This window comes from Syzygium oleosum, unplaced genomic scaffold, assembly GCF_021117445.2.
Source record: "Syzygium oleosum isolate NSW1041296 unplaced genomic scaffold, Sole_v2.1 Sole_v2.33, whole genome shotgun sequence".
Taxonomy (NCBI): Eukaryota; Viridiplantae; Streptophyta; class Magnoliopsida; order Myrtales; family Myrtaceae; genus Syzygium; species Syzygium oleosum.
Genome location: NW_026607517.1, coordinates 2,513,825 through 2,535,564, shown reverse-complemented (window position 1 = coordinate 2,535,564; position 21,740 = coordinate 2,513,825). Strand labels below are relative to the sequence as shown.

Here is a 21,740-nt window from a genome sequence, read left to right as displayed (position 1 = left end):
TGACAATTTGTCTATAGTTAATCCATCAGTGACCACCGGCCTCATTAGGGGGTTGGAGATCTTGGTCGTCCTAGAAATTTCAGCGTTAAAACGGTAGATTATGCTGCTGACAAAATTCGGGTCTCACTCCTAGCACATCAATCGTCATTAGTGCTTCTGCTGGTGAGAGTTGGTTGTAACGCAATTAGACTGTTGTAACTTGCCTGACAAATCCACCCTGGATTTGTCAAGTCCAATAATAAAATAAACTGGACCAAAGAAAACGGTGGGCACTCCGATTGAGATTGTTAGAGTATGGTACATGCCCTTTATTTCTAGGTTGAGTTGCAAGCTTGTATCCTGTGTGAATGGCCCCATTTGAGAATGACCATTGTGACTGTTGTCATGAAGATTCTGGCAGCAAGTTTATAGGGTGCCTTCCTCTCCTTCTCTGCTCCATGACATGTCCCATGAGATTTTGTGGGAATGCGGAACAAACGGATAAATGGGCGACATTGACAGGAGGATATGGATGCCCGAATTCGGGTAAAATGTGAAGTAATTGGTTATAGGATCTGCATGTTATCTCTTTGGTGAAATGGGACTGGATTTATATACCCCAACTTATCAAATCTGTTTTGATCTCTTCTTATGACTGAAGGTGATCTAAATGCTTGTGTCTATGGTGTAAACCGTATAACGTACTTTCACACGTGCTTATCCTATTCAAGTCGTATGTAGTGCATGCATGTGCAATCTTACGCAGGTTTTTATAAATAAGATTGCTGGGAAAGATACATAATCAATCCAACATGGGAACCACAGCAAAGAAGTATTCGATCTAGCGTTTAAATCATATAAAATGATGGATGATGGAGATGGTTTCACATTTTTGAATATTCAATCTCTTAACCTAGACTGTGGATATGTAAATCACTGCATAATAGGTGTCTTGCTAAACCTTTTTTAGCAAAGGTGAAAAATTCATCTACTACTAATTGTTCAGGCTTACAGTCGTACATGGATTGCATTAGCTTGTTTGCAACTATTAGACTGTCGAAGGATGGGTGAGTCCGAGACTCAAACTACTTGGGCTTTGAGATCTTGAATGCACGCCGTTGATATTATTGCAGCAATATACCACCAGGAGGCGGCAAAGAGAGGATGGGTGCTGTTAATACTTTCTTTGCTAAACCCTTATGTGAGAACTTGATAGAATCTTTCTGATAGTCATCAGAAGAGAAAAGTTCTTTTTTATTTTTTTGAAGAAGAGGCGTCGCGCTACCTTGGTGCGATGCCCTTTTTTCTCTTTGCAACTCCTCGGGCAAATTCAAAAGCAAGTCCGTGACAATGGCAAGTCCGAAGATTTGAAATTAGGATAGCCATGAGAACGAACAATCACCACCCTCATGTAGGATGCCCAATCACTATATTCAGTATCTCTGGGTACCATTTTTCTTTAGTGTAGATCTTCTTAAAAAAAAATTAATTGAAATTATATGAGGAAACATGAAAGAACTCTGGTGAGGGCAGCAGGATGGGTTAAAGTCCTCGTTCAGCTGGCTTGTAGATTCGAGTGCAGCTCCAACTCATGGGTCCAAGCAAACTCCATATCTGTTTAAGAATGTCCTTTTACTGTGTTCGTTCCAATTAGACGAAGTCTTTTCCTGCGAAGTTGGTAGTGATTTTTTTATGCTTGAACGGAAATTTGGCGCGAAATCCGTGACAAGGGAAGGCCAGGTAGATTACATGTGGACCTAATGCATTAATCTGAATCATGCTACTAATATACTCATGAACCAAAAACCCACTTATTTCATGTTTCGCGTTCCTTCATCTTATTCCTAGGGTCTGACTGAGACCCTGGCATCATCCATCTATTTACGCGGGGTCATCCTTGAGTTAAGCCTTTCTTCCTTGGAAGTAATCAAAGCTTGTCATTGCTACGAAACTGCAGATTGGATTCTATTGATATTCGAATAGGTAGGGAATGCGAATATGTATGAGTTAGTTTATGGGTTTATCTTTTCGTCCAATGCCGATGAGAACTCTTTGAGGAGGTACTAGAAAGTTAGATAGAAACCGAAAAACTTGATGCTAGTATAGAATCATTACAATAGCTTATAAGCTTCAAATGTTTTTACACAAACAATATGGGTCTGGAGGCTGCGTGGAGAGAGAGAGAGAGAGAGAGAGAGAGAGAGGAGCCACTGTTCTGCTTCCATGCAGTTCTGTCTCTATCATGCCATCTGTTCAACTCGGTTGAAGAAAAGAATGTAAGATATCGGATGTGGCCATGGACTCTCGTGTGACAACTTAACCCAAATAAGAAATTGCACTCCTTTGCCTCCAGCCGTAGGATCTCCTTCTCATGCTGGGAGAACTAAAGCTAAGCCCCAGCATCCCTCTGAGATCCTTTCCTTGCTCTTCGAACCGGACGAGCTTTGCGACGACGGAAGCGCTCTCCATAACATGATCCATGTCTTCCGTGTCACTCCACAAGCGATTGGCCAGTTGAAGCCGCCTCCTCTTTGAATCCAGACCGATACCCCACTTCTGGAAGAGTCTCTCCCTCTCTGCTTCCGAGAATCTCCTGCGCATCAGCTTGCTCAGCTTCTCCCTCTCCCGATGAAGAGCTTTCGAACTGACCCATCAAATAAATGCCATTAGAATTCCGTCCCTAATGGCTAAGGCATGATATGTACTTACATCAGCAACTGTAAACCGTTCTAGCATCACTTACATGCGACAGAGACCTATTTTACTAATGAAACTCCATATATTCGGCTACAAGTGCTCCAAGGAAACTGGACCCTCTAAAGTAAAACTCAAAGGCAAAGCAAGGAAGCGCGTGTGAGAGGGGAGAGAGAGAGAGAGAGAGGAACCTTGAAGCAGGTGTAAGAACAAGTCCATCTGCCACTGCCTGGCCTCCGCTAGAAAATGTTTCCTTCAGAAAAGTCAGTCTTCGGAGCTCCACCTCCATGTAGATGGAATCTGCTGGATCGCCTCTAAAGAGCAGAAAGAAGTAGGTTCTGTGAACCAATGGAACGCTGCAAATTTGCCAGAGCTTCAGTATTGATCTTTGCTTTCTCTCAAATTCCAGTGGCCGATCTAATGTATTTGTCAACGCGTCTGAAGCTGCTTCTTTCACATTATTTTCGTAATCGTTAGATCTTGACTCCGCCCCCTGTCGAAATTATCAATTCATGTCAGCAGATGTTTATGAACTAATGCATGTGACAGATGTCTTCAGCGACATTTTTAGAATAAGTAATATTTAACAAAAACTTTAATGCATGTCTATGCAACTTTTTTTTAACATTTTTAGCTCTCCAAAACAAAATCACGGCAGGTTCGTTAATGACAGAAAGACAGTAACGAAACTACATCTAGATTCCAACGAAGCCATGAACTTTTAAAACAGGCAGAACAAGTCAAATGCTGATGTATATATTAGAAAATAAAAAGCACAATGAAACTGTACCTATATATGCACAATAAAAGCAAATGACAACTTTTACCTGCTCATCTCCTAGTTGCTTCTCATAGGCACTGGCCATTTCCTTCAGCCCAGAAACGAAAGTATGAACACTAGTGATATCTTCATCTGCAGCTGCACTGACACTCGGAGCAACAGAACCACTTTCCAAAGAAGATTGAGAATTGTTTCTTGACAGCCTTGGAATGCCATTGTCGTAATTTAATGGACGAAACTTCCTTTGAAGTGCTTCAGGTCTTCCAGGAAAGATCCTCTCAAACTCAGTAGGTGGGGTTGCGTTGATGTCTGCCTCCTCAAAGCTGGGAGAGGAGGAACCAGTTACAAGATTTGCTCTACAGCTCAAGCTCCTACTTAGCTTGGGATTTGTAGAACTTGAGATATCATCTGCTGGGGCTCGTGGGGATGTATCACCATGAGGAGTGATAAAGGATTCAATAGTCCTCTGCACATCATGGAGTCTCTCTTCAAGGGCCCCATATCTGGAGAGATTCTGGATGTGACTCCGTTCTCCATTTTCACTGAATGCGGTTGACAATGAAGTCTGACCAGTTCCATCATGGTCTTCTGCTCGTCTCAGAGCTGATACTGCATTTTCACCAAGAGGACTGGAAAGTGCTTCAACATCGTTCTCCCTGCTCAATACTTCCATGTCAACACACTGAACATCCTTGCAGTAATCATCATATCCCCGACCAACTGACGGTGGTGAATATATATCATCTGCTTCAGAATGTTCTTCAGTGTTCTCCCATAACGAATTGTTTCGATGGTCAGAGTTATTTCCATTCATCTTGTTGTGGTAGATGGTTCCGTTCATTTTTCTAACATGCGAATCCAGAGAATGAGAATAGGTGATGCCTTCTGACAATGAACAATCATCTTCCCACGTATCATCTGTTTGCCCGTTAGATTGATGTCCAATTTTAATCTTCGTGGATAGAAGAAAGCGAAAGTTAGAAACAGTAAATACCAGGATGCCACTCAACTTAAAATTCCAAGACAAAAAAGTCGACGTGTACCAGTTTTTTTGGATCTTGATCATTTTCAACCAACTTCAGCAACTCTTCAACCCGAGATTGTGCTACATCCCTTTGCTTTTTCAATTCCCTAATCTCCTTCTCCATCTGTCAAAGATTAACAGCTACAATCAACATTTCTATAACCACAAGTAATAAATATAATGCACCACCTGTCTTAAAGGCTAAGTTTTCTGGATGAAGCTATCATGTAGAGGCTTTACATTGTCAGCAATACTCATCCCCAATAAAATATTTTCCGGCATAGAAATGATAACTGCATTCACCAAATCAAAATGGATTTGGCCACTGAAACACTTCCATGTAATTAATTTCTCATTAGGACATTGAACAGTTCCTGGTAAACAATACGCTCATCTAAGAAAACTTAGTTATAGAGGTCATGATCAAGGCACCGATATTGCCCAGGCCGAGCCATTCCAAATTGTTGCAACTAAATACATTTTGGCACTCTAAAATGGGAATTGAATAAAGCTTCCCTGTTAATTAACTCGATCGAGATTTATTTTATCCAGTTATGATGTTAGTTGAAAACAAAATATTCTTTAATTAGGGATTTGTAATTCAAAAAGTTCACAAAGTAAATTACCTTCTCCATTTGAAGATCTTTCTTCTTCAGTAGTGCTACATAGTCGCAGTTTGATGAAACGGGACCAGGAACTCTCAATTCATTCTCCAATCTAGCCAACTCTTTCTGCAAATGTTTGACCAGGGCCTTATCAGACATGACCACATTGACTTGTGCTTTGGTAGTCACTTCTTTTGCACAACAGGCAAACAGTAGAGTGTTTCTAGTCTGCTCGACATGACTACGGGCAGGGCTCAAAGTGCAAACAATGGCAGTCCTAGCATTTCCACCCAAGGCAGGCTGCAGTATGCGTGTCAGCTTTGAATCTCTGTAATTGATATGTCCAAGTCTCCCTTTACTGCATTAATCAGTGGCATCAATCGTGAACTACATCAAAATTCACCGTGCTAATCACATTTCTAATCCTGAGCTATAGGTAGAGCTCATTTTATAAGCAGATTGGAAATGACAAGGAGCAAGAGAACGGATAAAAAGACATGCATACAGGGAGAGTGCCAGTAAGCAGGCCCAGGAAACAGTAGAGGACATGCTATAGAATCTCTTAACTCCCAAATAAGTTTTAAAAACTATGTTTTTTTTACTATCATGTGGTGAAACAATATTATTTTAATTGTTGAAGCATAATATCTTAATGAAGCTGTGGAGAATCCTTGATTAATCTGAGCTCACTTTTTGAAGATTAAGAATTTCCAGAAGATATGAGGCAAATTACCGTCACAGAAATATCGCTTCAGACCACATTCTTCATATAATAGCAATCTTTAGAAGCGGTAATTTTTATATCTTTTTTTAACCGTAAAAAAGAGCAGTGCTATTATTCAGATATTCAAAAATATTAGTCTATCTTTTCTTCCCTTGACGAATGGTCTTTGAACTTTGAAACAACCAATGACCACAATAAACATACAAAGTATCACCTCAATGTCTGTGATATACATTAACTTAACCCAGACATGCAATGACTACAGTAAAAGCTGAGTTTATCCATGCATATGATCATCCCGTGAACAACTAGAAATTATTCAAATCACTAGCAAGAAGCAACTTCATAAAATGGGCAGCCAAGGTTAGAAAAGCACTTTTCCCTGAAAAAATAATTTTTGCTGACCTTAGCTTGCGAATGACAGTTCCCAGAGTCAGTAAACTGCGATTTATGTGGCAACCTTCTTTCAATCTAGCTCCAGCTGATAATGCTTGAGACGCACGCTCACTACCGGCCAAATCTACGAAGTTCTACATTTTCATGCAAGACCAACTTACTGTACTGGATAAGAAGGAAGACTTTAACATACAAGCAACAGCAGAAAACAAGATTAGCGAACAATACCACACTGGCCGAAAGGGTCGTGGAGTTGTCCTTGCCTAAAAACTCACGAGCAGAACTCTCAACTGTCTGTAGGAATCAGCATCCAAAGGATAACTTACTTAAGGGAACAGATGTGTTGCATGTAAGTCTCAGGAAAAATAATTGTACCAACAAAGGGTGAGAAAAGAGGACGGACCAATTTGAGAATTTGATGAGACCTGGAGCTTCTCTCATTCAATGATGTTTCCCCAATTTGTCTCTGAGCTGTGAAAGTAAAATGCTAAACTTAACCCAAAAGATTGATATTGTAAGGCAGACCGCTGTTAGATGATTTACCTTCGCAAATGGATACAAGCTCGTTAAAATGGTTCCAGTCCCGCAGAGTTTCCTCTGTTACTTTTTCCACAACAGTCCCTCTCTAATCAAACCGAAAGTCATATTACCATCTCTCACACAATGGACAGATAATACAGGAGACGGAAATGAGATGTACCTCCGGATCATCCAGCAGCCGTAGAGAAGTGCTATCCGTGCTGAGGAGGTCTCTAACGACTTCATTGTAGATTTCAATAGCAGAGAACTTCAAAACAAATGCTCTTTCTTCATGCTTTCCTCAGAACAAGTAGCTCCATGTCATTGAGGTTTACAGAAGAAAAGTAACGGTGACAGAACAAACTGTTGAGATGCAGAGATATAACTTCGATGGATAGTTTTCCTTACTTTGTGTATATAATCAAATATATCAGCTACAGTGAGCTCCGTTATCCCATTCATGGTGTACGTCTTTCCACTACTTGTTTGCCCATAAGCAAATATACTGGCTGCACAGAGAGAGAGAGAGAGAGAGAGAGAGAGAGAGAGAGAGAGAGAGTATCAGACTAACTAGTTTTCTCTTCAGATGAACATACTGGAAGCATTATGGATACATCACACAATAGAGAAAGGGCAAAAAGAAATTGGCAGGATTTCCATACGTACCATTAATGCCACTGACAACTGAGAGAGCAATTCCCCTTGCTCCTTCTTCATACACCTCCCTCGTAGAACAATCGCCACGATATACCCTGTCTATCACACAAAAGCATTTGCAGGAGAAAGATTGCTTCATTTAAACTGGTCTCAGAAATCTAGCCTTACAAAGACATAAATATGTTTTAGAACATAGAGAGCAAAGTCAATATAGCTAAGTTTATGGCATTGTTCAAAAACAATGAACTTCAAATCTGAAGGCCCACTGCCGAGGAAAAACGAAGTAAATGCTTTTCTAGACATCATCTTCAATACAAGTTAAACTAAAAGAACAATGAGATTGGATTCAGAAATTAAGCAAAATTCCAGAACTTTTTTAAGTAGACTGGCCATTAGCAATCATGAAAGAAGCAGATAGTTCAACATTTCCTCACCAAATGTGTAGGCAGAAGGAAAAGTAGACCCTTCCCTAAGGGTGTTCCTGTACAAGATCGTGGTGTCATTGATGCATTCCCAGTCTGCTACTTCATTGGCCGCGGCCTCCCTTTCACTCAAAGGCCTCAACCTCACCAAGACAAGAATCTTCTCCTCGCGAGCACCCAGTCCTTGCATCTTTTCCCACTTCAGTAGCTCCTCCCCACTAATTGCTCCCATATCTCACACTCCTATTCTCTACGCTCCTTCCTTTCAATCCTACCATCAATGAGAACAGAACGTCTATAATATCAAGTTCCTCCAAGAGTAAAACATACTACAAAGACTAGTCAGTTTTGCTTTCCTGAACGTTTGGACAGTTTAGATGTTAACAGCAGAGTGGTTGCACTAACCAATAGTTTAAAAATAGAAAGAGAAACAACCAGCCCCGTCATATCCAGAAGAAGCTCATCATGGCGTTTGTCCAACCAACACAGAAAAGGATAATAACGAAGGGAGAAAGATAATTACAGTTTCAACAGCAACGAGATGCCAATTATGTAGCCTTCCAACCACCGACGAAAAAAGTTCAGAAAAAAGAAAGAAAAAACAAATCATGGGTTTAGTTAAGGTTAGCCCCCTCTTGCTTAACTTTTAATCCCGTTGCTCTCTTTCATTGTCACCTGCAGAAAACATGAACCATCGACAGTCTATTTTGCTCATTTCCTTTTCAATTCCCGCAACGATGATATGTCAGGGTAGGTAACTTTCCTTCGTGGCAACCTCACCATGCTTGCATATGAAGTAATTGTATTCCCCATGTTCTCAATCGCACAGCGAGTTCCAAACTCCATCAATATATGGTCCCGGTCTCTCTCATATCATCCCGGTCTTCTCCCCCCCTCTCTCTCTCTCTCACACGCACACACACACGCCAACGTATTGACGAATCCATCAAGGCTCAGTTCATTCTTATGGAGATGACTCCTTCGCAGAACACATACCTCCAAAAGACGCCTGTCGTCCGAGCGCCGCCGCTACCGACGTCCGATGAAGCTCCACGGGCGACTCCGCATCCCTCCGCCGTTTCGGTGGCTCTTCGATAGCCTACGCGTCGCACTCAAACCGTCGTTGAACGCCTGTCAATCGCTGCCTCCGCGATCCACATCCGTCTTCAAACTCCAGCTTCGAATCTCGAGCTCAGCTACACGAAAACCAAAAACGAAAAAAAAAAGAAACAAATTAAATACCGAACCGATCCTGAAATCACCAGAGCCTCTCTGGCAATTTTCTTTTTACCGTTCGCCATTAATGAAGAAGAAATCAACCGCAACGGCAAGCACCAATAACTACGCAAAATCACATTATCTCCGCAATAAATCCACGATTAAGCGCCATTTTCACCACGTTATCCCACCAAAAAAAAAAACCGCAAAAAATCCAGCTCGACATTTTCCGGAACTAAACCTAAAGAGCCCGAAAGCTTTCGCTGCAACATTTGAACGGAAACGTCGCTTGAAAGACACGATTGAGCACGTAAAGCACCGAGCACCAGCTTTACGCAGCGAATAAAGCGCGGAAGAGCCGCTCAAGAAAGAGCATGCGGACTGGAAGAAGCTGGCATCTAATGTAACAGTCCAACGAAAAGCAGCACACGACGAAGAAGAAGAAGAAGATGAAGAAGAAGAAGAGGAAGAAGAAGACGAAGACGAAGAGGAAGAGGAAGAACCAGCAGAACTTCGCGATGCAACAGTGGAAATCGGCGAGGAAGTCGCGAGCCACGATCTCGGAGCTCGAAAACCGCCGCTGGAATTTAAGAACAGCGGAAGGAAAAAGAGAACAGAGATTCCTACTTTCTCTCCGAGCGAGCGAGAGAGAAGGAGAGGGCGACCGACCGACCGACCGACGGAGCTCCAAATCTGGTGCGGCGTCAACGTCGTTGAACTTTCCCTGCGCTTGGCTCAGTCCCCCCCCCCAGAATGTGTGACGTGCAGTCGAAATGACCACATTGCCCCTCGGCCTCGGGCGCGTTCGTCGTCGTCGTCGAGGGTCGATAGAGAGATGGAGAGATGGAGAGGGAGAAAGGGGGGCGCCCACGACGGAGCGCGTACCGGGAAACGGGGGTTGCCTCGCCTTCGCGCCACGTGGATTTTTCCTTGATAGTTAAGTGATGGGGGAGGCGGATGAAATAATCACCGCCGTTGGATCTGAATCGGATACCGCCTTCTTTGGCTTCCTTCAGGACAATGACACGTACAGTTCATGAACTTTGACGTAATGTTATAATGTGATACCTGAATTTTTAATTGATGAAATGACTATAGTTCACGGACCAAATTAAATATATACTGAATAAATTAAAAATTTAGGAATCATATTACACATTTAGTTAAAGTTGAGAGATTATATTAAATAAATCAAAAATTTGGAGATCACGTTATACATTGGATCAAAATTAAACCTGATTGTGTCATTAGCACGCTCCCTTTTTGCCCGTTGGGATGGACCATTCTTTTCAGTTACGGAAGCCGCTTTATTTTATTTTTTTCCTCGTCAGGAATTCCAGAAATTCAATTTTTTTTATTTGTTTTGTTTTAAATATGATTTCGAGATGGTGAACTGTACGATTCCGGGCCCCACCCCAAAAAAAAAACAACTAAAGGAAAATCAAAATACGGTACCTGTCCCTTTGGGTAGAGCTGAAAATAATATATACAATGCCTCGAGAATTTCATTTTCCCAATTGCGACGTCTTTAATGTACGTGGAAGAATGCTATGACAGGTACATCTCAACGTGTTTTTTTGAATTTATTTAACGAATATTTGGATCGATTTTTGACCATACAATAATAAAGGTAATTTTCTTAATTCGTAGGCAGAAATATTTCTTTTGTTTCGGAAAATTTTGCTCGTTGTACCGACTCTCCCGTCTCTTTTCGCTTGCGCGCGTGAACATGTGCCTCGCTTAGTGGTTAGGATATATGTTCGTAGTGATATTATGGCGTGCGGGAAATGTACTGACTCTACTAGCCATTGCGACTTGAGTAGCTAGCGTGAGGTCGATGGTGATAGACGCTTATTGCCAAGATCAAAAAAGGAAATGTATCTTTCGGCCATCCTACTCGAATAGAGACATTTCTATCATTTAGTTGATTGGTCGAATTAAAAGACGCATTGATTTTAAATGATTGATACTCGAATAGAGACATTTCTATCATTTAGTTGATTGGTGGAATTAAAAGATGCATTGATTTTAAATGATTGATACTCGGATAGAGACATTTCTATCATTTAGTTGATTGGTGGAATTAAAAGATGCATTGATTTTAAATGATTGATACTCGAATAGAGACATTTCTATCATTTAGTTGATTGGTGGAATTAAAAGACGCGTTGATTTTAAATGATTGATTTGGTTTGATTTTTGAGCCTCTAAATTTTGACAGACTGGGCAAAGTTGTCTCAAGCCTTTGAAATTACTTGAGAAGCACACAGCAATCTAAAGTCAAACCTAATGACCACACTGGCGGCTAATCCCAATAGAGTTCAGCTGCTAGTAGTACCTCTGCTATTCAACATGGTGATGCGAATACTAATGAATTTACCGATTTATTTTCTGTCGTTTCAAGAGAAAAATCAGCACGGTGAGATAGATTATTATTCTATGGTCAAGAGACCAACAGCTTGGTTTTATCAGCATACGATCGATTGATTGGGTTGCGATATATTTCATTGAAGCTCGTTCTCGATGTCTTATTTTCGAATTGAAATTGAGTAATGCAAATCATTTCGAATTGAGCCAACATCAAGGACATACCCGATAATATTTTTTCTTGTTATCGTACTCTTGAGCTGGGAATTCGTTTCTCGATGTGCCTATTCAAAGTGGAATAAGAGAGAACGAGGATCGCAAAATTCATTTTAATTTCCGAAATCCAAAGTAATATATCCGACACCCACAATGACAGATATTTAAGAGCAATTCTATCTCATTAAGAGCGAGCAATTAAAAAATGGTAGAAATTCATGCTACTATAAATCGTAGCTCGCCGACACTCAACAATCAACATTGCGATAGTTGTTGAGCTTAGATCACCAACTGCACATCTCTCTTCCCATATTTAAAACCGAAAATGACAGATTAAAATTCGTTGCTGCGGAAATAAATAAATAAATAAAGAGTCTGGCCACCAAAACAAATCTCCTTAACTAAGAGCGTTGCATTTCGAGTAGAAAATTTGAAAATATAGTTATATTTTGTATACGGATTGTTGTTACCGAGATGTATTGTAGGAAAAATACGTGATACTTTTTTGTTGTAACCAGAAATGATAACTCCGAGAAAACGATAACAACTTTAACAACGACCAAGTCAATGAGTAAAAGAGAATACAATTACAGACTAAATTTGAACTTGCGCGATTGCTATAAAATTGTAACGGAATCACATAGGAGGCGAGGTGAGGCTAACCTAATTTCCTTAAGGTGATTAGTTCTTGCTAATGGTACTAAGCAGTTTCACGAACTGTACCTCCTAAGATATAACATCTCGAACTCGTTCGTATTAGCACTATACGATCATGACTCGATCGAACACTTTTCGAAATCGGCACACATGGAGGATTGCTCCTTTTTGAACTAAAGAAACATGTCTTTTTTTAAAGACAGAGAAAATTGTTGCAAAAGAGCTGAAAAGGACATGGACTAAATAGTCATGTTGGTAGTGCCTACGTTTGTTGAGCCATTAACTCATGATTACGACAATATTAAAGACAACGAAAATCATAGTCATAAGTTTTAAAGGCACATGGATGGAGCCATTATCTCATAATTACGGCACGGATAACTTGATTATCGAGCTTGCCCCATGTCTTGCTTAGTCCAATGAAATAATCAGAATATTTCACAGGCCAGAGAATGTTTTCTCGACGTAAAAGAAATTATCTAATAATACGATAACACCGATTTATATTAGCGAGTCACCTACGTTTTGTCGGTTTTTATTGAAGGGTTAATACCACGAAAAACCCTAAACTAGTACACTTGTGACACATTTACCCCAAACTATTTTTTTGACCATAAAAAACCCCAAACTGGTACACATGTGACAATTTTACCCTGAACTATTTTTTTGACCACCAAAAACCCCAAACTGGTACACCTGTGACAATTTTACCCTGAACTTACCACAAAAAACCCCAAACTGGTACATATGTGACAATTTTACCATGAATTAAAATTTTAATATTATTATTTTTTATTTTTTTCGATTTTTTTTTTATTTTTTATTCTTTTCTTTTCTTTTTTTTTTCATTTTCAAACTCTGGCCGGTCGTCGGTACCGACCCGTGATAGGCGAAGCCGGCGAGGCGGCCCTCGCTGCGTCGGCGAGGGCGGCCCTCGCCGCGCCGGGCGAGGGCCGTCCTCGCCCGCCTAGAGCAAGGGAGACCCTCACCCGACGCGGGCGAGGGTCGCCCTCGCTGGATCCGGCGAGGGCAACCCTCGTCAGGTATCGGGCGAGGGCTACCCTCACCGGATCTGGGCGAGGGCCGCCCTCGCCGGTATCGGGGCGAGGCGGCCGTCGCCGCCGGCTATCGGCGAGGGCCGCCCTCGCCGCTTCGGCCGCCTTTGCCCGACGCGGATCTCGGCGAGGGCGACCCTGGCCTACGTCGGGCGAGGACGGCCCTCGCCTGAGTCGGGCGAGGACGGCCCTCGCCCTGGGCAGGCGAGGACGGCCCTCGCTCGACGCAGTCGAGGGTCGCCCTCGCCGGCTTCCGCCTCTGACCGGCGACCGGCCAGAGGTTGAAGGTGAACGAAAAAAAAAAGAAAAGAAAAAAGAAAAAATTCAAAAAAAAAAAATAATATTAAAAATTAGTTCGGGGTAAAAGTGTCACATGTGTACCAGTTTTGGGTTTTTTTTGGTATGTTCTGGGTAAAATTGTCACAGGTGTATCGGTTTGGGGTTTTTTATGATCAAAAAAATAGTTTGGGGTAAATGTGTCACAGGTGTATCAGTTTAGGATTTTTCGTGGTATTAACCCTTTATTGAAATGCGGGCTCGATGGAAGTCACGAGAGCATGTGAAAAGGAGAAAAAGTGACCTTCTTTTTAGTTCTTTCCTTAGTACGAAAAGGAAGAGAGCGTTTTGGATGGCGTATGGCGTAGATCACGGGTTAATCGCGCTAGTGTTAATCGCGTTAGTGTTAACGAGAGAGGCCATGATTGCAGAGTACTCGCGCCGGTCTGACCGGTAAAGACTTAACTCTGCCGGCCATGATTGGACCGGCGGGCGAAGCATGAAAGCTCAGGTGGTTCTCCTCCAACAAAAAGGTTGATTCTCTTGTGGATTTATGATTCCATTTCTTCTGAGGACATGGACGACGTGCTCTCAACTTTCCAATGATATTGTCCAAAAAAGAAGTCGTTCTACATGCTCGTCTCCGTACTACTAATGAGTCGAACTCGATCGAGAGTTTTCAATATATCAATTACTCTCGAAGCACGGGATGCCTTATTTGACCTCATCAGTTACCCATTTTGCATACTCGTCCGAATTCGTCCTCGCCAAGTAGAATGCGTTGAACGGGTGATAAAATTAATCTCATAATTCCGTTATCATCAGATATGATGATGAAGTCACCGACCTCCGTTTCCTCTTAATCGGTCGGTAAAAACTGGGTCTAAATTTTGAAACCGATCCTTAAATTCTTCCATGCGCGTCTAATATTGACTTTATTGATTTGCAGTTCCACATTAGAAATTATTAAGGTGGTCCACCTTTCAATTAATCCTCCGTTCGACTCGAGGATTTCCCCACGCCGTGCAATGATGGGAGGTCATTGTTGGTGCTGACATTAACATGGACTGCACGAATTCGGACGGTGGCAAACATCGAAAGTCAAAGATTGCACATTTCGATTTCGATGTCGCACGCGGAGTAATTATTAATAGGCACACCATTTGTCCTCCGGTCGCGAGTGCTAAAGGGCAATGGAGTTTCCCGAGATTTTAGTAAGTATATTTAGCAAAGAATATCTCGATTTTCTGAAAAATCGACTGTCGAAAAAAAAAAATTTATGCGCCATAAATTACGGATTTTTCTTATTTGATCGTTAAAGGGCATCGTGAGAAGATTTGTGAAAAAACCCATATGGTCATGTTGATGATCGTAATAACTCTTTGGATCAATTAAGTCCATCTAAATGATTGATGGCGCAATCCTAACTAAGCATATTCAAGTAATAGAGACATGGCAAGGAAAGAATCATAAAATGTTCAGATCTCGCTGTCGGAGAACTGGACAGACTAAGGAAAAAAGCAATCGAAATTCCATATTACGACGTATCATGCTCTTAAGAGGTAAACTTGGAAATTTCTCTAGATTTGGGAACCGAGCTCAAAAAAAAAAAAAAAGGAACTCTGTATGAATGTTTACATTAGAACTTAGACGTTTTGCGGGTAATATTTCCAGATCTCGAGAGAGATGGCAAAAGGAGAGAGAAAGGAAAGAAAAATTCCCAGATTCCTCATTCTGACCAAATACAAAGAAGACAGAAGCTGGACGGTATCATTAGTTTAAAGCCCCATTCAAGAAAAGAGAGGAGGAAGATGAATAGACCAGCGAAAGCTTGGTTATGGCGCGACTGTAGCAAGCTCGCCGTGCCTAGGGGTGAGCGGTTCCCTATCCGGTCCGGTCCAACCCGAGAACCGGGAATCGGACCGGGAGGACCAGTTTCCAGTTTCTAGGACCGGAAACCGGACCTGCTAGTATTGGGACTATGGACTGGTTCCAATGGAACCAATCACTTATTGGTAAAGGTAATAAAGAATTGAAGAAATTAGATTAAGCTTTCTATTTTTTTCAAAAATTTTAAAAAGTAAATAAATATGTATATGAAAAAATAAGGAATATATATATTTATCGGTCCGGTCTGGTTCTTACCCTAGAATTGGGAACCGAACCGCCCAGAAACCGATTCCACTTTTAGGAATCGGGAACCGGACTGATATTCTCAAGAACCGGACCAAATCAGTCGGTCCAATCCAGTCTGATCCGATTCCGATTTGGGCGGTCCATCTTGCTCACCCTTAGCCGCGCCACGGCCGACGGCCAATCCGCAGGCTCATTGGCATTACACGGGTTCGAATTGGCGGGAGAAAAAGTTGGCAAAATGACAGTACTTGACATATTGTTGGAATCACATGCGAATGCAGCTTTGGTCGAAGCACTTGCTTTAATCATTGCTATAAAGCGTCGAGCGCCAGTAAAAGCTGAGCTTGGCGAGCACGATTGACGGAAGGAAACCCAACAAAGAGGTACAAAGGAACCTCCGGAAGACGAAACCTCTCAAGTTAAAAGATGAATTAGATCTTTCGGATGTTCCTTTCTCATCTTCCGGCCCATCTGGTCTGAACTCAAGTAAGCGTTGGCCCATTATGGTCCAATCTTTTGTTAGCTGAAAAAGACTCACTTGGTAAGAGAAGGCAGAAGCACCGCACACGATCACCATAGTGAGTTTTAAGCTGAATTCGGTTTACTTATGTCCATTTTAAGTTTGATTAGTTGATCGCCGCCTATGCGTACCGAGTTTGACCTGCTGGCCTCCAACACGAGATGAACCTTGACCAATTTTACATCTGTCAAAATGGATCATAAACTCATTTTTTAATTCACATATGATGAGCTAATTTGTTATATGATTAGTTATATTCAATAAATGAATCATAGAATGGGTTAAAACAGATCCAACCCTCACTTACCCTTAGCCTTATTCAAAGCGTCAAGTCGGATGTAAAAGAATAATAACAAATGAGATGAGCTACGCAATCGTGTAATATGGTCTCAATGGAGGCGGCCTTTGTCAGGACTCGAGTTCTAAACAACCTTCCGCAACAGAAGGGAGCGACATGCTGGGATTTATGGGTTTACGGGGTTTCCCAGATGGGCGTACCAGAGGCCCGCCAAACTCTTGGCGAGGAGTTCCAAAGTTTTAGGAATATATTTGGCAGACAAAAATAGAAAAGAGAGAGCGACAGTCTTGAAAAGTAGAAAACACCATTGCACTTATTTCTAAGTACAGACTGATGAAAGCTCGTTTCGCGTAGGCATATCGCGCATCATGGGATGCTCCTCAAGATCGCGAAGAAGGAACAAGAAGCAAAAAGGAAGCAAGGGGCAACACGGTAGGTAATGGAACTGGTGGCTGACGTTGTACTGGACGTGGGGCAGCCTGTGGCCGTGGCTGCGAACGAGTTTGGTCGTACCCCAAAAGCACGCAACTGTCCAAACACGGACGACCCCATTTTCTCATTTGCCTTTAAAGGGCTAATTAGGCACGAGCGATGTCTGGACGCGAGCTCGCAGCTCATAAATGTCGGATTTTTACGACTTGGGCACGGCAAGGGCTCGTGGGAGCTAAAGGGTCCGGAGGGTGTGGACGTTCTTCGTCGACTTCTTCGAACAAAAGAAACTTCTGTGCTGTGTCTGCCGAACCACGGAGGGCTGACAAATGAAAAGGAGGCGGCGGAGGAGGAGGAGGAGGAGATGCTGAATTGCTGATGATGGAGCACGTTAGCCGTTAGAGAATCGGATTGCTTTTACCCGAGAAGAAATTTGAGGAGGCGGATAGGAAGTGGGAGATGCGGACGATCTGCGATGTGTGCGAGAATGCTGCCGCGATCGTTTTCTGCGCTGCCGACGAGGCTGCCCTGTGCCGGGCTTGCGACGACAAGGTATCGGTTGTCCTCCTCCAGAACTCTTCGTTACATCCAATGCGTGACGATTTTTCTATCGTGACGAGTGAGCGTTAGATTGATTCGTTGGGTCTCTCGTGATCACGTCCAGGGATTGCGACTTGTCTGATTCGCTTGACTTGTGCTTGTTGTGGTGCCGAAGCTCGTGTGCGGTGGATGATCTTGTGTTTGCCTGTAGAATTGGGTGGTGCGGGTTCGTTATGTTCGTTTATGCGTCGGTAAATGGCCTTGGTGTTTTCGAAAGTGTGAATTGCTGCGCATTGGCCGTTGCAGGTTCATATGTGTAACAAGTGGGCGAGTCGGCATGTGCGTGTTGGGCTCGCCGATCCTAGTGAGGTCCAGCGTTGTGATATATGTGAGAATGCCCCTGGTATGAAGGTGTCATGTTTTTGGTTTTTTGTTTTTCTGTTTCCTTTTCTCTTCCTGACCTGAGGTTTTCGATTTGCTGTCTGTTTTGGACACACTCTGTGTAGCTTTCTTTTACTGTGAGATAGATGGTAGTTCCCTGTGCTTGCAATGCGATATGCTTGTGCATGTTGGCGGCAAGAGAACCCATGGGAGATATCTCTTATTGAGGCAGAGAGTCGAGGTTTGTGCCTTTTTCATTAGAGAGAAAGAGGAGGTTTTGTGAATTTGTTCGCCCAAAGCCGCTCGGATTTCGTAATGATTTGGCTGCTTCTATAGTTTCCAGGGGATAAACCTGGTCGATTAGAATTGCAAACGCCTAATCAGAATGAGGTGAAGAGGGAAAAAGATCAGCCACCTTTGCTCGCGATGAAAGAGGTCCCACAGAATCACAAGGCGTCTCCAGTACCTGTCCGAGATGCTAGTTCTAGCGGCGAAGGCAAGATGGAAGAAGAATTGATTGATCTCAATTCTCGGCCTCAAAGGAATAAAGGGCAGACTTCGATGAACGAGGTGTGCAGTTTATCGCGATCATTGCTGGCCCCCCATGGTCCTTTGTTCTTTGAGAGTTGATTTATGTGAGATGATCTCTACTCTGCATGTTGTGAAATCTGATTTCTTCACTTAGAGTTGTCTTTCTCTACTGATGGAACAGGATATGGATGTGACAAATGGCTCTAATCATGAATCCGCTGGCGTTGTTCCTGTTGGATCGTTTGATAGAGAGCCTGAAATGTAAGCAAATGTATGCTCTCTAATTTTCTCCCTTCTCCACCTTTCATTTTTGTAAGTTTCTAGATTTAATGCTCTGGGAATCCAACAATTGTTTTCAATTCCTGGAGAAATGTCTTATACCGATGGACTGCGATTTTATAGTCGTTCTCTCTTATGTTGGTCTCACCGCGCTAGGATGTTGTTTTTTCTAAGAGATGCCATTAGTTTTTAGATAAGTCCAATATAAATTCTACATATGATAAACAACGCTTAAAGATCATATAACATTTAGTGCATATAACAGATATGCGGGGCACTTAAGTGAGATAGCCCTACGATATGCGGGCTAGCATGAAAATAAGTCAAAATTTTAAAGACAAAAACGGCATTCCTATAATTAGGTCGGGCGATGGTTCAATTTAGAAGCGCTGTCTTTCATTGGTAATCCGCTCCTGCCAATAATTCGTATTCGATTTTTAACTTTGCAAATCCATTTATGCTGCTGCAACAAAGCTAGTTACTCTGGGTGCACTAAAAGTTGATTATGCGAGCACAGTGGGCAGCAATCTGAAGCATAATCGGAATTGTTATCTTGTCCATATGTAAATATGCAAGGTACCTCCAGGATGGGTGGATGGAATTAGTTAAAGAAGGCAACGAAAGGGCTTCCAGGGAAACCTTTATTAACTCTTGCCACTCAGACTGACTCTTCCTTGCTTTCGCTGCATTATGACGGGAAGCAGAAAGCTCATGAAAAACTTTTGTAGCTTGTTGGGGCAGCATCTGCACTGTAATTTCCTGCTTGTCCTGCTCACCATCTCTGGTCTCTTAGCTGGGAGATTCACTTAACTTTCTGAAGGAATAAGGATGCTTGTGTTTTGGTGAGAGAATGGATTTCAGACGATTCTGATGTGTGTCAGAGAATGTTCTAATGTGCTACGACCTAGTCAACAGAATCAACGCTTAGGGCATGGTGGCTTTTGTCAGCTTCATTTTTAGTGGATACTCTGTGATAATAGAATAACTTATGGCATCCAAGAGCGAGTTGCAAACACAGTTAGTCAACTGATTGTTTTGCTGGGATCCGCTTTTAGGTACTCATTTAGTGGGAGATTTTTCACTGAAACTTGTGTTTTGTCTGTCCTACTTGTTTCAATTGGTGTGGGGCCTACATCTCTATTTCAAGGGATAACATGAGAGTTACCCTTGACGGAATTGATGGGAAGTTGAATATTATTAAATTGCAGGCGACTTTTACAACTTTTTTGATTCCTTCACCTTGCATAAACTTAAGGATTGGCATAGCTTTCATCAGTTTTTGCGCGGACAATAGATGGATTGCCAGGGAATGAAGTGAATTATCTAATTGGATGGTGAAGATTCATTTTGAATGAGGTTAGTTTGTGAAGTATACGGCCATTTCAAATGGACAAATTAGATTGTAAATTATGTTTCCACCCATTCTTAGCGCGGAGATGTGAAGCAAGTTGCTCAGAGCAGGAAGTCGTGCAAACTTTGATGTGAAACCATATCAATTCTCTTTATTTTGAGGTCTAGTTTTGTAAGTTTGCTGGTGCCGTTCAATCACAGTTCAGACTGAGGGGAAAAAAACAGCAAAGAGGATGCATTATGCATTAGATGTCTGATGTTTTTGCTTGTGAAGCTTATTATGCACCTATCTTGAAATTATGAGAACATAAGCTTGTGCAATGGTAGCTCAACCTTTAATGCATTTCTTTCACGGTAAAAGTGTAGTTGTTGGCATGAAAAAGGAAAAAGGAGAAAAGATGCTAGACCATCATGCGTATGCTCAACCATTTTATATTCTGATTTTGAAGTTTCAATAGATTCTTTACTTTCGATATCCCAAGTTGATGATGAGTTGTGTCCAATCTGCCTCCTCGTATATTGGTCCTCCAGGACCTCCCCTCGAATATCTGGTCAGAACTAAAAATGTCCTTGGGCATCTCAGGAGAAATGTTTGTGGACCTATGATAAGGAGATAAAAAGGTAGCATGTGAGGCCACATGGTTGAGGTTAGAGAGTGGATTTGTTTGTCGGTTTTATTATGGAAGAGTATTCGGGAAAAGAAACCGATAGAAGTTACCGCTCTTATTTCCTGTGGCTTGTCGACTATAATAGTGTAATGGGCAATTCATTAATGCCAAAACTGAGAAAGTTAAGCTGTTAAATCAATCTTCATTTTACTTTTCAGCTGCAGAATCTGGGCAGGCACTCTCATGCTGCCTGTTACTGAGTGAAGGATTCAGCATTTTGCTTTAAACACTTAAAAGTTCTATAGACTTCCGTGTGTTTACTTAGGATATTGGAGTTTTTTTACACATGATATATTCTTCTTCTAATTTATTTGAAGAATTTCTGTATTCAGGGCAGTTGTAATAAGTTCAGTCATTGGGCTTTATTGTTTTGATTGTTAGGTAACACTTACGTTCACCATTATGTATACTGTAACACTTGCCATTTCCACCTACCATGATTATGTTAAGCTGTATCGAGTGAAAGTTTGCGCGTCCGCCTGCCTAGTGGTTATATCAGATGAATCCCACTCCCACTGTTGGCTTTGAAGCCATCTGCAATTGATTTGAGAGAATCCTTTTCTTAACAAATGTACTGGTGGAACAGTATCCGCCATCCATATTGAGTTTATATGAACACTTGTTTTGCGGTAAAATGAGAAAAAAGATTTATGTAAAGCGACTGAACAGTCATGCCGATATTTTCTGTATAGAGGTGCTGGATGATGGTGAAAACTCCTGTTCTTTCAGATTATTGATGCACGTGGACGCAATATTTAACTTTCCAGTGTTCTTGCTGGGTGCTGGCAATGAGTAGTTTAAGTGCAGATCTCTGCTGAGTTATATGTGTACAGTGTACTCACATGTCCATAACCGGAATCAGTCGTCTCTACATTAATGAGCTCGATCAAACCAGGCTCTCAGATTTACTTGAGATTCTGACCAGTAGCAAGTTATGCTTTAATTGACCAATAATTAGCTCACTTCACTTCAGTTCCATGCAATTTGAGTTTCTTTCTAAGATGAAGAAATGATTCTT

At 41.9% G+C, this 21,740-nt stretch overlaps 2 protein-coding genes across 12 annotated transcripts; one reads left to right on the top strand and one right to left on the bottom strand.

Moving 5' to 3' along the window:
* Positions 1 to 2,050: 2,050 nt before the first annotated feature.
* On the bottom strand, positions 2,051 to 9,776 carry LOC115667436 (kinesin-like protein KIN-7E). 3 transcript variants are annotated; one of them, XM_056304752.1, is made up of 15 exons: positions 9,647 to 9,776; positions 8,798 to 8,997; positions 7,814 to 8,072; positions 7,389 to 7,478; positions 7,131 to 7,231; positions 6,904 to 7,017; positions 6,747 to 6,828; positions 6,607 to 6,674; positions 6,432 to 6,497; positions 6,213 to 6,337; positions 5,105 to 5,441; positions 4,498 to 4,602; positions 3,501 to 4,406; positions 2,865 to 3,166; positions 2,051 to 2,623 (listed from the first exon to the last, which is right to left on the bottom strand). In XM_056304752.1, the coding sequence occupies exons 3-15, from the start codon at positions 8,031 to 8,033 to the stop codon at positions 2,296 to 2,298; spliced, it is 2,844 nt and encodes a 947-aa protein (XP_056160727.1). In that variant the 5' UTR covers positions 8,034 to 8,072; positions 8,798 to 8,997; positions 9,647 to 9,776; the 3' UTR covers positions 2,051 to 2,295. The 3 variants fall into 3 exon arrangements, with proteins under 3 accessions (XP_056160727.1, XP_056160725.1, XP_056160728.1); XM_056304750.1 differs by having other exon boundaries at positions 9,523 to 9,765; XM_056304753.1 differs by lacking the exon at positions 9,647 to 9,776 and adding an exon at positions 9,093 to 9,117.
* Positions 9,777 to 17,060: 7,284 nt separating this feature from the next.
* LOC115672657 (B-box zinc finger protein 19) lies at positions 17,061 to 21,198 on the top strand. Of its 9 annotated transcripts, none has more exons than XM_056304774.1 (6): positions 17,061 to 17,525; positions 17,820 to 17,916; positions 18,020 to 18,135; positions 18,231 to 18,464; positions 18,607 to 18,686; positions 19,281 to 20,051. In XM_056304774.1, exons 1-6 carry the CDS (start codon positions 17,433 to 17,435, stop codon positions 19,369 to 19,371), a joined length of 711 nt encoding a protein of 236 aa, XP_056160749.1. In that variant the 5' UTR covers positions 17,061 to 17,432; the 3' UTR covers positions 19,372 to 20,051. The 9 variants fall into 9 exon arrangements, with proteins under 9 accessions (XP_056160749.1, XP_056160750.1, XP_030450387.1 ...); XM_056304775.1 differs by lacking the exon at positions 19,281 to 20,051 and adding an exon at positions 18,828 to 19,274 and having other exon boundaries at positions 17,062 to 17,525; XM_030594527.2 differs by lacking the exon at positions 19,281 to 20,051 and adding an exon at positions 20,881 to 21,198 and having other exon boundaries at positions 17,064 to 17,525.
* Positions 21,199 to 21,740: the final 542 nt, after the last annotated feature.

Bases quoted from the DNA above. Each gene is read 5' to 3' on its own strand.
- LOC115672657 (XM_056304774.1), top strand. From the start codon at position 17,433: ATGCGGACGATCTGCGATGTGTGCGAGAATGCTGCCGCGATCGTTTTC. The intron at 17,526-17,819 runs GTATCGGTTGTC...TGGCCGTTGCAG, and splicing joins GCCGGGCTTGCGACGACAAG to GTTCATATGTGTAACAAGTG. The intron at 18,465-18,606 runs GTGTGCAGTTTA...CTGATGGAACAG, and splicing joins GGCAGACTTCGATGAACGAG to GATATGGATGTGACAAATGG.
- LOC115667436 (XM_056304752.1), bottom strand. From the start codon at position 8,033: ATGGGAGCAATTAGTGGGGAGGAGCTACTGAAGTGGGAAAAGATGCAA. The intron at 6,829-6,903 runs GTACATCTCATT...CGGTTTGATTAG, and splicing joins GGCTGCTGGATGATCCGGAG to AGAGGGACTGTTGTGGAAAA. The intron at 4,407-4,497 runs GTACACGTCGAC...CTATCCACGAAG, and splicing joins ATCAAGATCCAAAAAAACTG to ATTAAAATTGGACATCAATC.